This window comes from Chiloscyllium plagiosum, unplaced genomic scaffold (assembly GCF_037043375.1).
Source record: "Chiloscyllium plagiosum isolate Xiang-an unplaced genomic scaffold, Cpla_swu_hap1 HiC_scaffold_5, whole genome shotgun sequence".
Classification (NCBI taxonomy): Eukaryota; Metazoa; Chordata; class Chondrichthyes; order Orectolobiformes; family Hemiscylliidae; genus Chiloscyllium; species Chiloscyllium plagiosum.
In genome coordinates, this window is record NW_028270143.1 from 28,978,146 (window position 1) to 28,992,657 (window position 14,512).

Here is a 14,512-nt window from a genome sequence, read left to right on the forward strand (position 1 = left end):
GCACCTTTGCATTCTCTCTTACCTGGAGAGGCATAGGAGTTTCTTTGTAGCTGGGCAAGATCTTGAATGTGATGCCACCGCTGCAGTCCTTCAATACATCCTGCAGTGCTTTTGGATCAGACCCAACTTCTCTGCCATTTACTTCTTTAATGATGTCACCTACATGGAGAAGACCTTGCCGGTCAATCATACCACCGTGGAGAATCCTTGCAATTACCAGTTCATTGTTCTCTACCCTAAAGGTAAGACCCTACAGAGAGAGAGAAAAAAAAGATATTTGATGTTTATTGCAAGGTTTTTGCTTCCCCCAAAGCCAGAAATAATGTAACTGTTTAAGGAAACAGTAAGCATTTCCAGTTTATCCAAAATGCTGCAAATTCAAGCTGTCAAATGACAGGAATAGCAAAAATGCTTTTGTCCCTCTCTTTTCTCTCTGTACAATTACGAAAGTGATTTCGCAACAAAATACATTCGTAGTACAAGGGAATGGTGGCAGATTGTATATTAAAAGAATTGCCTTCACAAATATAATGTTTGGTCTTCAATTAGAACACATCTGAAGGAAAAGCAACTCATTGCACTTTGGAAATTAGAAGGACCTCTAGACATTTAATAACCACCTGAGAAAGACTAAATACCACATTCACTATTCCGCACGGTGAATATCTTAATATTTTTCTTTCATTACATTTGGGATTACAACTTCATGGAATAGCATTGTAGAAAATTTATAGAAAAGGAGCATTTTCAGCTCGTTCTTTCTGTGCTTGCTCTGTGCAAAAGCAATTTAAATGTCCCCACCCTTTCCAGATAGCCCTGCAAATTTCTCTCTTCAAGCAGTTAAACAATTCCCTTAGAAAATCGCAACTGAATCTGCTTCAACAAACTCAAAAGACAACTGCATTCCTATCCGAAACACCTAGTGTTTAAAAACTGTTTGTTCACCAATCTCAGGTATGCATGAACATACGAATTTGGAGCCAAAGTAAGTAAAATCTGCCTGAGCCTGCCCTGTCAGTCAATAAAGGCAATGGCTGATCAAATTACTCCACATTCCTGCCTATCCCAGTAAACTTTCAGCCCTCATCAAGGCGTCTACCTCTGCCTTCTCCATCTTCTGTCTATGGAAAACATTTCTCCCTATCCAGCATAACTGCATCCCTCATGATCTAACATTTCTATATCAAATCTCTTCTCCAGCTTCTCTTCTTGAAGGGAAAATGACCCCAGCTTCTCCAATTTACCAATACAACTTAAGTCACTCAGCCCTGAAACCATTTTTACATATCTTTCCTGCAACCTCTCTAATGCTTTTATATCCTTACGTTTAATATACAAAAATAGTTGTAACATTTTTAAACCAGGAGTTTATAAAAGGTTAATCACAATTCCCTTGCTTTTGTCTTCTATGCCTTCTCTGCAATAAATGTAATTTGTCATGCGAACACCCACTCCAATTTCCATCCTCTTGAAGACCACCTTCCTCAGTTCACAAAACTTCAGTAGTTTTGCCATCTACAATTCTGAAAATAAATTCTCTCCCATCAATATTTTAAAAATAATTATGAAACAGCCAGAAAAAAAAGGATTCTTTCCCCCTTCCACAAACAGTTCACAAATAGTCTTAACAACATTATGAAGCCAATATATTAAAAGCAATTCTAGCCTGAAGGCATCATAGTAAATCCACTTGTAGAAAACAAAATGGAGAGTATATATTGGTCCAAAAGTTTAAAATGGTGGAATACTTTCCTACAAATTTAACACCTCCATTATGCTGATGTATGAAGTAATTATATCAATATTGAGAATCACATGCATAACAGTGATTCCAGGTATGTTTCCGTTTGTCGAGTTAGTTGCTCTCAATTCAAACAAGCAGTCAGGGAACACTACAATTGGCTTATGTATGTGTTAGAGAGAATAAAATCAATTAGCATTCCTGATCATCTAACATGCCTTGATAAAGTACACAGATAACTGGATGATTACCACACACAAGGCCAGACTTGAACAGCTATGTAAGTCTTATAGTTCAGTTCACCCAAAAAAAATGCATATTGACATGAGATACTCAAAATAATTGGCATCTATACAGCTCAAATCCAGCAACCCATCAGGAGGAATGAATAAAATGTTGTTAGGAAAATGAAAACTAAAAAGAAGAAAACATCTTCACCTTTAAAGGTTTTCCTTCTTTTAAACCAGGAGCTTAAATACCTGCAACATTACAGGATCTCTAGTTCACCTACTCTCTGGTTCAGATTACATCTCAAACCTATTCCCAATGCTGCCCCATTCAGATCCACAAACATGCAGGAACAGGGCACTGCCTAGGCAGCAGTTCTAGGATTGGTGCAATAATGTGACTGAAACTGCAGAAATTTTACAACACCAAAATATTAAAATCCAACTTGGTTATAAGCAAATACCCAAAATTAATCAATGAACTCTCAAAATAAAAGCTAAGTACTTACCAAAGGCTCTGTGGCCTTCTTTTGAATTCCAATCATGCGAACAGCATCTCCAGATGCTGTCTGGTTGCTCACAGTTTCATTCAGCAGACTGGGACTTGAGGGTGGTGTTTCATAACACTTCGATGCAACCAAATCATGGGCTTCCAAAAGTGACTGTAAACATTATGAATAAAGAATTATTTCCTGAACAGTAGTGCAGAATCCAAGATACTCAATAACATCCATACATTTCACCAGAAATGTTTAATGTTGACCACACCATAAATCTCAGTGGATAATCCCACCTTATTAATTAATTCAACATGCTCGTAACATTGACAACTCAAATACTGGATTCATTTCATATCAGCATCTAATCCGCAATATTCTTAGTAGTTCTCTCTCAAACCACACTTATTTTCAACATTATGGCATGTAGCCACACCACAAGCTGTTCCAAGCTAACCTTTATCAACTTATCAAATAGCATCACTTTGTAAAGCAAAACTGGTTTTCCAGATTTTTCTCCATTTAAGTTGCAATTCCAGTTCATAGTTCAGTACATTGACATCAGTGACATTAGTTTGATGGTTAAAGATGGTTGTGATTAAGAAAGACTGGGAACAAAAGGTCTAGGAGGAAAGGTGGCAACACAAATGTAACTAGGACATCCTTTTGTTCATCAGCAATCTCCAATTCAATACTGAGCCTATCAAATGCACGATGTCGATTCTGACTTTTGGACATTCAAACAATAGAATAACTGGCCTGTTGGCCACAGCTGCAACAAAGTGATGGCCACAATATTCAGACACAAAAGTCCTAGGATCACAATTTACATAATAAAATAGGCATACTGCCAGAAAGATTGGTCACTATCGCTCCATTAAAGCCTGAAGTAAATCAACTTTCCCGAGCTGATAGATTCCAAGGGCACTCTTTGTGGGATAACAATCCAAATCCTCAGAACACTTGAGTCTCTCTCTGTACCTACCCCTTTTTCCTTCCCACCACCACCCTCCACCTCAGCCTTCATAAAGCTCCACTATGGTACTGTGAATGACTTGCAAAATTGCCATGTTTTTGGTTATACAGTCAACATGGAGCAAACCTATTAAGATTAAAGGTCATGAATGGGAATAGTGGGCGTTAAGGCAATACCTTCCATTAAATAAAGTCTTAAACACCCACAAATACTTTATGGGATAAGCTGTTTGGATTGCCAAATAACATTCAGTAAAGATGCTGGATAGTAGGCTCATGACTCAATCCAGAACGTTTGGAGTCAGGGAACAATCAGCAAAATAAATACCAAAATGGCTAATAAAGATTAGAACAGAACGAAACACAAAACAGAGTGTAGGGGTTAAAAGCAGGAACTCAGGATTAGCAGACTGAAGATCTGTAGAAGCCCTGTTGTGAAGATCTATATGGAAATTGACCAGAAAGGTGAAACTTCCAACAGGCAATTACTCTGCTCTCAAGGACCCTGTAGGACAGAGCTGAAGACGATCACAGGATCAGAAACTTGGGATTGATCCATGGTACTTACTCATATCGTTCCAGTGGAAATGTTAGACAAATTATAAAATCTAACACTTGAGTAATTTCACAACTGACCTCTATCACACTCTCGAATCTCCCTCCCTCAGTTACCACGATCCCAACACTCCAGCTTGCCAAAAGCTCTCAACAGCAAATACCCTGACCAAACTGACTAATGCCATAAAAAGGAAGTGCCCCCTGTCATCTCCGGACACTCCTCCACTATGAGGATACTCCCTGAGAGATGCTGCACAGAATATTTGACAGCTGGGATCAGAAGATCCAGGAGAAATGTGGAGTCATATCAGGCTGGGGGAATCTTTCCATGCAGTGGAAACACACCCTATATTGCCACTGAATGGAAGAGTCAGGCCTTAACTTGAACACTTCCAGTGGGTATAGTTAATAATAGAAGGACTGTAACAAAACACAAGAGAACTTAATAATAAGGCATGTAATAGACAAATGAAGTTCAATATGTGAAGTGTGAGGTGAGGTGGCAAACTTTGCTTGGTATATGGGTTCACATATTTCCGGGAAAATAAGGTCCAAATAAAATGGTGGTGAGATCTGGATTATTAAAAGCTGCAACACAGGTTTAATTAAGAAAAGGTATACTATGCACTGCTAGAGGGATAGAAGTGAGAAACAAAGATACCTACTTAACACTGATGAGACCACCCGTAGGAGAAATATGCACAATTCTTGTTTTCATTTTATATAAAGGATTGCTATGAAGGCAGGTTTTTAGGATTGAAGATGATTCGTTTCCATCCGGTTCAACAGCTCGACATACTTTATCTGTCCAAAGTGTGATCTGCAAACTCTACCACGTGGAAAAAGGTAGACGATGCTTGAAGAGTTGAGTAAATGGGTTGTTTGAAGGTTTGTGTTCCCTCCGACAACTTGACCTTGTCTCTGCCCTTTCACAATGAAGTCTCGAGATTGGCACAGGCTCCATTTCAGTTGGTCACGAGCCACAGCCACAAAGTTCTAATTCACTTTGGGAGTCTGGTTTCAGGATAGAGACATGGACAACTATGGCAGACATGTCAAAGCGCTAGAGAAGCACCATGCTTTTAGAAGATCCCCCAAATCAGGTGGCAGGAAAGGCAATTCAATCATAGCTGGTGAGGGACATGTAGTTTATCATTGTCGAAAGATATAAAACATTCTCCTAAGATTTGGCTGCCCTCAAATCTATTACTATTCTCTACCCTGCAAAACAGGATCCTCATTAATGGAACCACCATAGGCTCCGTCTCAGCGAAGACTAGAGGAAAACAAGACTGTGTCACTGCACCAAATCTCTCTTCCATTTTATTTGCTGCAATACATCATCTCCAGCATTCTCCACAGGGATGGAGATCATCTGCGGAACAATTTGAAAAACTGTTCAGCCCTATGTAGCTTTCAAGCCAGAAAAAAAAAGTCCACTCCAATATCAGTCTCAGAGCTTCAGAACACAAATAATTTTTGTAAAGATGGGCATTTCCCACTAAACTATGTTCCTCTTCCAAACAGTTTCCCATCAATTAAGATCAACAGTGGTATCTTGGAAAATTTGGGCCATTTTCCAAATCTTGGAGGAATTATTCTCAACAAAGACAGACATGAATGACAAAATTCATCAACGCCTCTAAATGTGTCAACACAGCCTTTGGCCAACTAAGGAAGAGTTTTGAGGACCAAAATCTCAAACCTGAGGCCAAGATGAAATGCCCTCCAAATCCATGACCACTTCTATCTAGAAAGGTCAAGGACAGCAGATATGGGTACACCAGTACTTTCAAGTTCCCCTCCAAGTCACTCACCATCCTGACTTGAAAATATATCGCTGTTCCTTCGCTGTCACTGATCCTGGAGTTACCTCCCTAAGGGCATTGTAGGTCCATCCACAGCAAGTGGACTGCAGCAGTTCAAGAATGTAGCTCACTACCTTCTGAAGGGCAAATAGGGATGGGCAATAAAGGCTGGCCAGTCGGTGACACCCACATCCCAAAAATGAAGAAATTAAAATGCTGACTGTGGTCCTACATACTTTGGAGACTTGGACAAGCTATAGAAATACTGCAGACCATACCAAAAATGTTTACTGGCATGATACCAGAGCTAAGAAATTATACACATCAGGAAAAACTGAGCTGACTGCAACCCACTTCCTCGAGAAAAGAGATCAAGTATAATAGAGGTCTTTATTATTATGAAGGTGTAGATGTAGTGAGGATGTTTCCACTTGAGAAAAATCAGAGCTGGGGTTAATGTAAGATTGCTATTAATTAATCCAATAGGGAATTCAAGATAAACTTTCCTACTTGGACAGTGTAGAGATGCAGCATAGTCAAATCCAATTGGCCAAGGTATGGGTGTGCTACTTGACTAAAGGGATCCAGCAGACCTTGAGAAGAGACCTGACAACAGACGTGATAGCAATCTATGATCAGCACAGTTTATGTATTTTGTGGGGACAGGAAGCCAACCAACCTGGCGATCAGCACGATCTGTTTATCGGAGGATGAAACGGCTGATAAGCAAATTCCTGAAGTCTGTCTTACAATTATAGGGTTAAGACATGCAGGCACCTATTCTGGCAAGACACCAAAAAGGATTCCAAATGTTGCGGGGAGGGGAGCACAAAGACTACTACAAGAGGAAAAAGTGAGCAGTGTTTCAAAGCAGATGGACGTTGTGCACTCGTAGATGATGAGCATGACATCCATTTCAAAGCAAAATTCGAGTATATTTCACTGAAGGTACAAAACCTGTAACACAAAAATGAACAGTGCCAACCCTTATAGATAAAAGGAACAAAGTGACAAAAGCAACAATTTGATCAACTGAATGACTGCAAATTGATCACGTGATTTTACTGTAAGTAAGGGGAATGTTTAGCTACAAAATTGTCTTGACCAGTAAAGAAATAAATTTAACTTCTAAAATATCTAATTAGATTCAGAGTCATTTTGGTAACCTAAAATAGTTCAATTTACATTTGCCTTAGTTAGTAGCAAGAATGTGGTACCTGCCACCATAAGGGGAAGTTAAGGCAATTATCCTTGCAGCAAAAACCATGATTTGGAGGTGCCAGCATTTGGGTTGGAAGGAACAAAGTAAAATATCCAACAGCAGGTTACAGTCCAATAGGTTTATCTGGAAGCACTAGCTTTCAGAGCGCCTCTCCTTCATCAGGTGGTTGTGGAGTATAAGATCTTAAGGCACAGAATTTAGAGCAAACGTTTACAGTGTGATGCAACTGAAATTATATATTGAAAATGACCTGGATTGTTTGTTAAATGTCTAGAGGGAAATCAGGAGGGCAAAAAGGAGACATGAGATAACTTTGGGAAATGGAATTAAGGAGAATCCAAAAGAGTTTTTACAAATACATTAAGGACAGAACGGTAACTAGGGAGAGAATAGGGCCCCTCAAAGATCAGCAAGGCAGCCTTTGTGTGGAGCCACAGAAAATGGGGGAGATACTAAATGAGTATTTTGCATCAGTATTTACTGTGGAAAAGGAAATGGAAGATATAGACTGTAGGGAAATAGATGGTGACATTTTGCAAAATGTCCAAATTACAGAGGAGGAAGTGCTGAATGTTTTGAAACGGGAAAAGGTGGATAAATCCCCAGGACTTGATCAGGTGTACCCGAGAACTCTGTGGGAAGCTAGGCAAGTGATTACTGGGCCTCTTGCTGAGATATTTGTATCACCAATAGTCACAGGTGAGGTGCCGGAAGACTGGAGGTTGGCAAATGTGGTGCCACTGTTTAAGAAAGGTCGTAAGGACAAGCCAGGGAACTATAGACCAGTGAGCCGGATGTCGGTGGTGGGCAAGCTGTTGGAGGGAAACCTGAGGGACAAGATATACATGTATTTGGAAAACAAGGACGTATTTGGCATAATCAACATGGCTTTGTGCGTGGGAAATCATGTCTCACAAACTTGATTGAGTATTTTGAGGAAGTAACAAGAGGATTGATGAGGGCAGAGCGGAAGATGTGATCCATATGGACTTCAGTAAGGCTTTCGACAAGGTTCCCCATTGGAGACTGATTAGCAAGGTTAGATCTTATGGAATACAGGGAGAACTAGCCATTTGGATACAGAACTGGCTCAAAGGTAGAAGACAGAAGGTGGTGGTGGAGGGTTGTTTTTCAGACTGGAGGCCTGTGACCAGTGGAGTGCCACAACGATCGGTGCTGGGTCCACTACTTTTTGTCATTTACATAAATGATTTGGATGGGAGCATAAGAGGTACAGTTAGTAAGTTTGCAGATGACACCAAAATTGGAGGTGTAGTGGACAACGAAGAGGGTTACCTCATATTACAACAGGATCTTGACCAGATGGGCCAATGGGCTGAGAAGTGGCAGATGGAGTTTAATTCAGATAAATACGAGGTGCTGCATTTTGGAAAATCAAATCTTAGCAGGACTTATACACTTAATGGTAAGGTCCTAGGGAGGTTGCTAAACAAAGAGACCTTGGAGTGCAGGTTCATAGCTCCTTGAAATTGGAGCCGCAGGTAGATAGGATAGTGAAGGCGGCATTTGGTATGCTTTCCTTTATTGGTCACACTATTAAGTACAGGAGTTGGGAGGTAATGTTGCAGCTCTACAGGACATTGGTTAGGCCACTGTTGGAATATTGTGTGCAATTCTGGTCTCCTTCCTATCAGAAAGATGTTGCGAAACTTGGAAGGGTTCAGAAAAGATTTACAAGGATGTTGCCAGGATAGGAGGATTTGAGCTACAGAGAGAGGCTGAACAGGCTGGGGCTGTTTTCCCTGGAGCGTCGGAGGCTGAGGGGTGACCTTATAGAGGTTTACAAAATTATGAGGGGCATGGATAGGATAAATCGACAATGTCTTTTCCCTGGGGTGGGGGGAGTCCAGAACTAGAGAACATAGATTTAGGCAGGGAGGGGAAAGATATATAAGAAGCCTATGGGGCAATGTTTTCACACAGAGGGTGGTACATGTATGGAATGAGTTGCCAGAGGAAGTGATGGAGGCTGGTACAATTGCAACATTTAACAAGCATTTGGATAAGTATATGAATAGGAAGGGTTTGGAGGGATATGGGCCGGGTGCTGACAGGTGGGACTAGATCGGGTTGGGATATCTGGTCGGCATGGACGGGATGGACTGAAAGGTCTGTTTCCATGCTGTACATCTCTATGACTCTAATCTTTTAGAATGACGATGTTGGTTTCAGTTCTTTCATATGAAAATTGCAGAACTTTTTGAAAAAAAGTTACATTCTCAAGTGAACTTTAACAATCTGTGTTATGTCAGCCCGGATAATGCATTTAAAATGTGTGAGCTGCCCTGTGTGAGACTTTCTGTGCCACAATGGTCAGACTGATTCTAATCTTTAAAAAAACAAATTTACAGAATCTTATGTGGATTCATGCAGTTTTTGAGCAAAATAAAAAGTAATTCTGCAAGTACAATTTCATCCCAAAACTTGTATGTGTATGTATTGGGTGGGGGGAGGAGTTATGAGTGTCTGTGAGTGAGAGAGTGTGTGTGTGTGTGTGTGAGTGAGAAAGTGTAAAGTGGTATGTATCTGTGAAAGGGTGCGTGTGTGTGTCTAGAAGAAAGAGGGTGTGTGTGTGTGGGGCGGGGGGGGAAGAGAGAGAGAGAGAGAGAGAGAGAGAGATATAGAGATAGAGAGAGAGAGAGAGAGAGAGATAGAGATAGAGAGAGAGAGAGAAAAAGAGACGAGAGACACAGATACAGACAGAGAGAGGCAGAGAGCAGACGAGTGTGTGTGTGTGTGTAGGAGAGAGTGTATGTGTGCGTGCATGCATGTGCAAGAAAGAGTGCGTGCATGTGTGTAGGAGAGAATGTGTCTGTCTGTGCATATAGTGCAAAATGGTCATCTGTAGTTTGACATGAACCCAAGGTCCCAGTTGAATCTATCAGCCTCTGCTCGGCCACTTTGCACTGTTGCCTGTCCCAAGTCTGCCTTGGAGGACGGTCACCTGAAGGTCAGAGGTCAAATGTCCCAGACCACTGAAGTGTTCTCTGACTGAGAGGGAACACTCCTGTCTGTCGATTGTTGTGCGGTGCCCATTCATCCGTTGCTGTAGCCTCTGTTCGGTCTCGCCAATGTACCATGCCTCAGGGTATCCTTGCCTGCAGCATATGATTGCCTTGCCTCCAACAATTGACGAAGTTGGCTGAGTTGCATGAGCACCTGCCATGTATATGGTGGGAGGTGTCCCCACCTGTAATGGTGCTATCTGTATTGACACTCTGACACGTCTTGCAGCATCTACCATAACAAGGTTGTATGGTGTTGCCCTGAGAACTGGGCAGTTTGCTGCGAACAATGATCTGTTTGAGGTTTGATGGTTGTTTAAAGGCAAGATGTGGAGGTGTGGGGAAGGACTTGGCGAGGTGCTTATCCTCGTTGATAATGTGTTGCAGGCTACGAAGAACATGGCATAATTTTCACCTCCTGGGAAGTACTGGACAATAAAGGGCATCCTGTCGATAGCAGCTCGTGTCTGTCTCCTGAGGAGGTCATAATGGTTTCTCACTGTGGGAGGTTGGAACCGGTGGTCAATGAGTTGAGCATCATACCCTGTTCTTATGAAGGCATCCTTAGTACTGCCAGTCACATTCCTCCTCATCTGAATAGATCCTATGCATGCATAGGGCTTGTCCGTAGGGGATGGCTGTCTTAATATGTTTCGGCTGGAAGCTGGAGAAGTGTAGCATCGTGAGGTTATCCGTGGGTTTGTGGTAGAGTGAGGTGCTGAGGTGCCCATCCTTGGAGATTCATGTGTCCAAGAATGAGACAGATTGAAGAGAGTAGTCCATGGTGAGTTTGATATCACTGTATAGTTGTTTCAGTGACTCCTCGCCATGGGTCCAGAGAAAGAAAACGGTGTCAATATACCTGGTGTATACTGGTTGGAGGTCCTGCGTAGAGAAAACGTCTAGATCAAACCTGTGCATGAAAATGTTGGCATATTGGGGTGCAAATTTGGTCCCCATGGCTGTTCCGTGTGTCTGGATGAAGAAATGGTTGTCAGAGCTGAAACTTGTGGTTGAGGATAAAGTGGATGAGTTGTAGGACAGTGCTCAGAGATTGGCAGTTGTTGGTACTGAGTACAGTCAAACCAAGAACATTCCTCGTCACAATGGACATTTCAGCACTCTACACCAGTATCCCCCACGATGATGGCATCGCGGCAACAACCTCAGTACTCAACACCAACAACCGCCAACCTCCGAGCACCGTTCTTGAAGAGGTCTTGACTTTTCCATCCAGTAACTTTAATGCTTGCAAAATAAATTGAGCATTTTCCCTCTAATGTTCAAACATGAACCAACGTGGTCTCAGATCATGAGAGAATTTTTAATGGAACAATTTGCTACTTTGTTGCTTGTTCTTGCTTAAAATAATAAAGAAATGCATGAGACAAAAGTTAAAGCATAAAGAAAAGAATATTGACAAACAATTTTGAAGCTTATAATCCACGTCAATTCAAATTTACTTGTTTGGCCAAAATGGCCTGGAGGTGATGCTGTCGGAGCCAGTGAGGAACAAGAAACAGGAAGCCATTTTCTTTGTACTTCACCCACTGGGAATTAAGAGTGAAGTCTTAATTCAAAACAAAAAGCCAACAATCTCAAACTTTCCAATATTTTGTCAAATCTGGATCACATTTGAAATTCTTCATTAGATGACAATTACAGCTCAGTGAGAGACAAAATGCACACAGTTCTTAAATTAATTCTGGTGAAAATTAGAACATAAGGAACTATTTATTTTAAAATAAAAGCTGAAACTCAATCCAGTTTAACATTTCCAACATTGGGGTGTAAAAGATTATCCATACCAGATATAACCATATTTCTAATACCATCCTCTTGTAATCTTTACTGCTAAATGGAAATCAAACAAAGAGCACGACATCCCTCTCCAAATGCAGTCATTAAAAATACAGAGCTCAGATCTGCTCCAGTGAAAATTAAATCATCTCCATTAGCTACTTAATCCAATTTTGATTGGAAAAACCTCAAGGATTATAGCCATTAGAGAATTGTTCAAAACGAACAGTACACACTCAACATTACTGTAATTCACTTCATAGAATTCAAGAAATGCATACCAGACATAACACATCAACAATTCAAATGCAAATTTAAACTCTTATGGCCGTATGTCAAAAACAAGACATTTGACAAAAAGTACAGCAAGAACACCACGATCAGCTCCCACTTTCAAAACAGTTTGAAAGATAATATATACAATCTTAGTCATGGATTCTCTTACAGAAAGTCATTAGCTCTGTTCAGACACTCAAATAGGAAATGTTTGATGAAAATAAAACCTAGTTTACAGCTTCAAATAAAACAGCTTTATGTTTCATGGCACAGTAATGGTGACAAGAGGATTATAAAGATTACTCAGCTAAAATCTTTTAGACAGCTGTCTCATCAATAGAAGCTTTACACTGATAAACAAAACAGTTTTGAGATTTAGAGGGAGCACCTTGTTTATACATCTCAGGTAATAGAAAGTTATAATTTAACCGTAAAACAAATAACTTCTGTGTTTCAAACACTGGTCTCTAAACCCTACAAATGGATTAATCAACATGGAGTTGCTCACTCCTCTGTGGATCAGGAGCACTCAAACTAGATTCATATCATATCTATTTGGAAAATGACAAGTGTGATTATTGAACTCTCAGTAAGGTTGCTGACCAAGTGCATACTTGTGAATGATTTAAAACAAAACTTAAGTGTGACGTTTACTACATTTAAGATGTCATCACAATTTAATATTTCAGATAAAATGTGAAAGAATGGCAGGTGCTGTAAATCAGAAACAAAAACAGAAATAGTTAGAAAAGCTTAGCAGATCTGGCAGTATCTGTGGAGAGAAATCAGATTTTTTTGGGGTCAAGTGATGAAAGGTCACTGAACCCAAAACGTTAACTCTGATCTCTCTCCCCAGATGCTGAGCTTTTCTAGCGATTTCTGTTTTGGTTAAAATTTCAGATATTTTGCAACATTAGTCAAAAATATATACTCTGTAGAAAATAACAATGTTATTTAGAGGGGCATTTTTGGTGAATTCCTGTTTATGTTGTTGCTGTATTACTACTGTTGAAAAAGAGTTAACTCAATTGATTGTTCATAGGAAAGAGTCAAGTCACTTTACGTCACGGGATTAATAATGATAAGCTCAAAATAATTTGCAAAGACTTCAAATTTGTGCAATGTGTTGTAGTAGTAAATTCCTTTTAGATTCATTTTGTGAATGTGGGCAAAGGTTTATATTCACCAAGCCTTGCAGCAGGATGCAAGGTATTACTCTAAAATTATGGCCCTCGGCATCTGAAAAAATGAAGCAAAAAGCAAAGAACTTCTACAGCAATTTAAGAATCCTTCCAGAGACTCAGTTTGAGCTAATCATTAGAAGACTTAGCTACCTTAGACATAGAAAAAAAAAAATTCTCTTCTAGATTTGGGTTGTCCAGATATGTATAAAAATATTTTAGGCTGAAGTATCACAGTTTATGCTTCTCTTTCCCACGTATTCATAGTTAGTGACACCTTATGGGAGATGGGAGGGGAGGGCTAACAATTCAGTAATCCAATGCAGAACCAGCCCTGTGAGTTACTGTCTTCTTTCATTTCAGCTTATTCTACAAGACTTGACTAGTTAGAGCCTAACAAGATGCTATCCACATGACCAAATGTAACAGAGAGGAAAGCCAACAATTTTTAAAATAGATTTTGGCAAAGAAGATATAAATATTGGTTTAAAAAAATCACGTAATATAATCCAAACTGAAGGAATTAAAGGCATAGAAAATAAAAACTAAAATTGGAACATGTCCACAATCTAACAAAAAATAAGCATAATCTTGGCCTAATTTTTATTTAAAGTAATTGAACATTTTAACTAAATACATTTGGACCTTGGAGAATTTTTGTCTAATGTTTTCATTCTATACTTTATGAAAAATTCTACCATCAAAATACATAAATTATGAAACAGAAAGCTCAGAATAGCTAAACTAAATTAAAGGACAAACTGATCTTTCCATGCAACCTTCAGTTTCCAATTAACATTTGTCAATAGAAACTTTGCTATTAGTCCATATTGTTCATATCACAAACTCAAAAGGAAATAAAAACTACGACAGCAGCTTATACCTGAAAGTGTGGCTCCTTCAGGATTTTGGCCAGCTCTGTCGCAGTCTCGTTGTGATTGACTATGCAGCTGATGTCTTCAAGAATTTGCTTCACAAGATCTACATTATTTTCTCTCACAGCTTCCAATTTGGTTTCTTCAAGTCTCTCATGAGCCTGCAACAGACAAACACATTAACACCTATATTTTTTTAACAACATTATATTGTTAAAATATGAGTAACAGAGAACCCTGAAAATACCATTTAAAGAAAATAATATCAATTTATTCCTTAACTTAAAGTGAACATTAAACAACTATTCAAAACTCCAAGCCCCCCT

The 14,512-nt window shown here is 39.7% G+C and overlaps 1 protein-coding gene across 6 annotated transcripts in view; it reads right to left on the reverse strand.

Annotated features, from left to right (window-relative positions):
• The window catches only part of pals2a (protein associated with LIN7 2, MAGUK p55 family member a), a 157,650-nt gene that overhangs the window by 33,859 nt on the left and 109,279 nt on the right, over window positions 1–14,512 (reverse strand). For all 6 annotated transcript variants that reach the window (XM_043689710.2, XM_043689709.2, XM_043689708.2 and 3 more), the window contains 3 exons: window positions 14,195–14,347; window positions 2,478–2,630; window positions 23–250 (listed from right to left, as the gene is read on the reverse strand). In XM_043689710.2, the coding sequence (XP_043545645.2) occupies window positions 23–250; window positions 2,478–2,630; window positions 14,195–14,347 (534 nt within the window). The remainder of the gene's footprint in view (window positions 1–22; window positions 251–2,477; window positions 2,631–14,194; window positions 14,348–14,512) is intronic.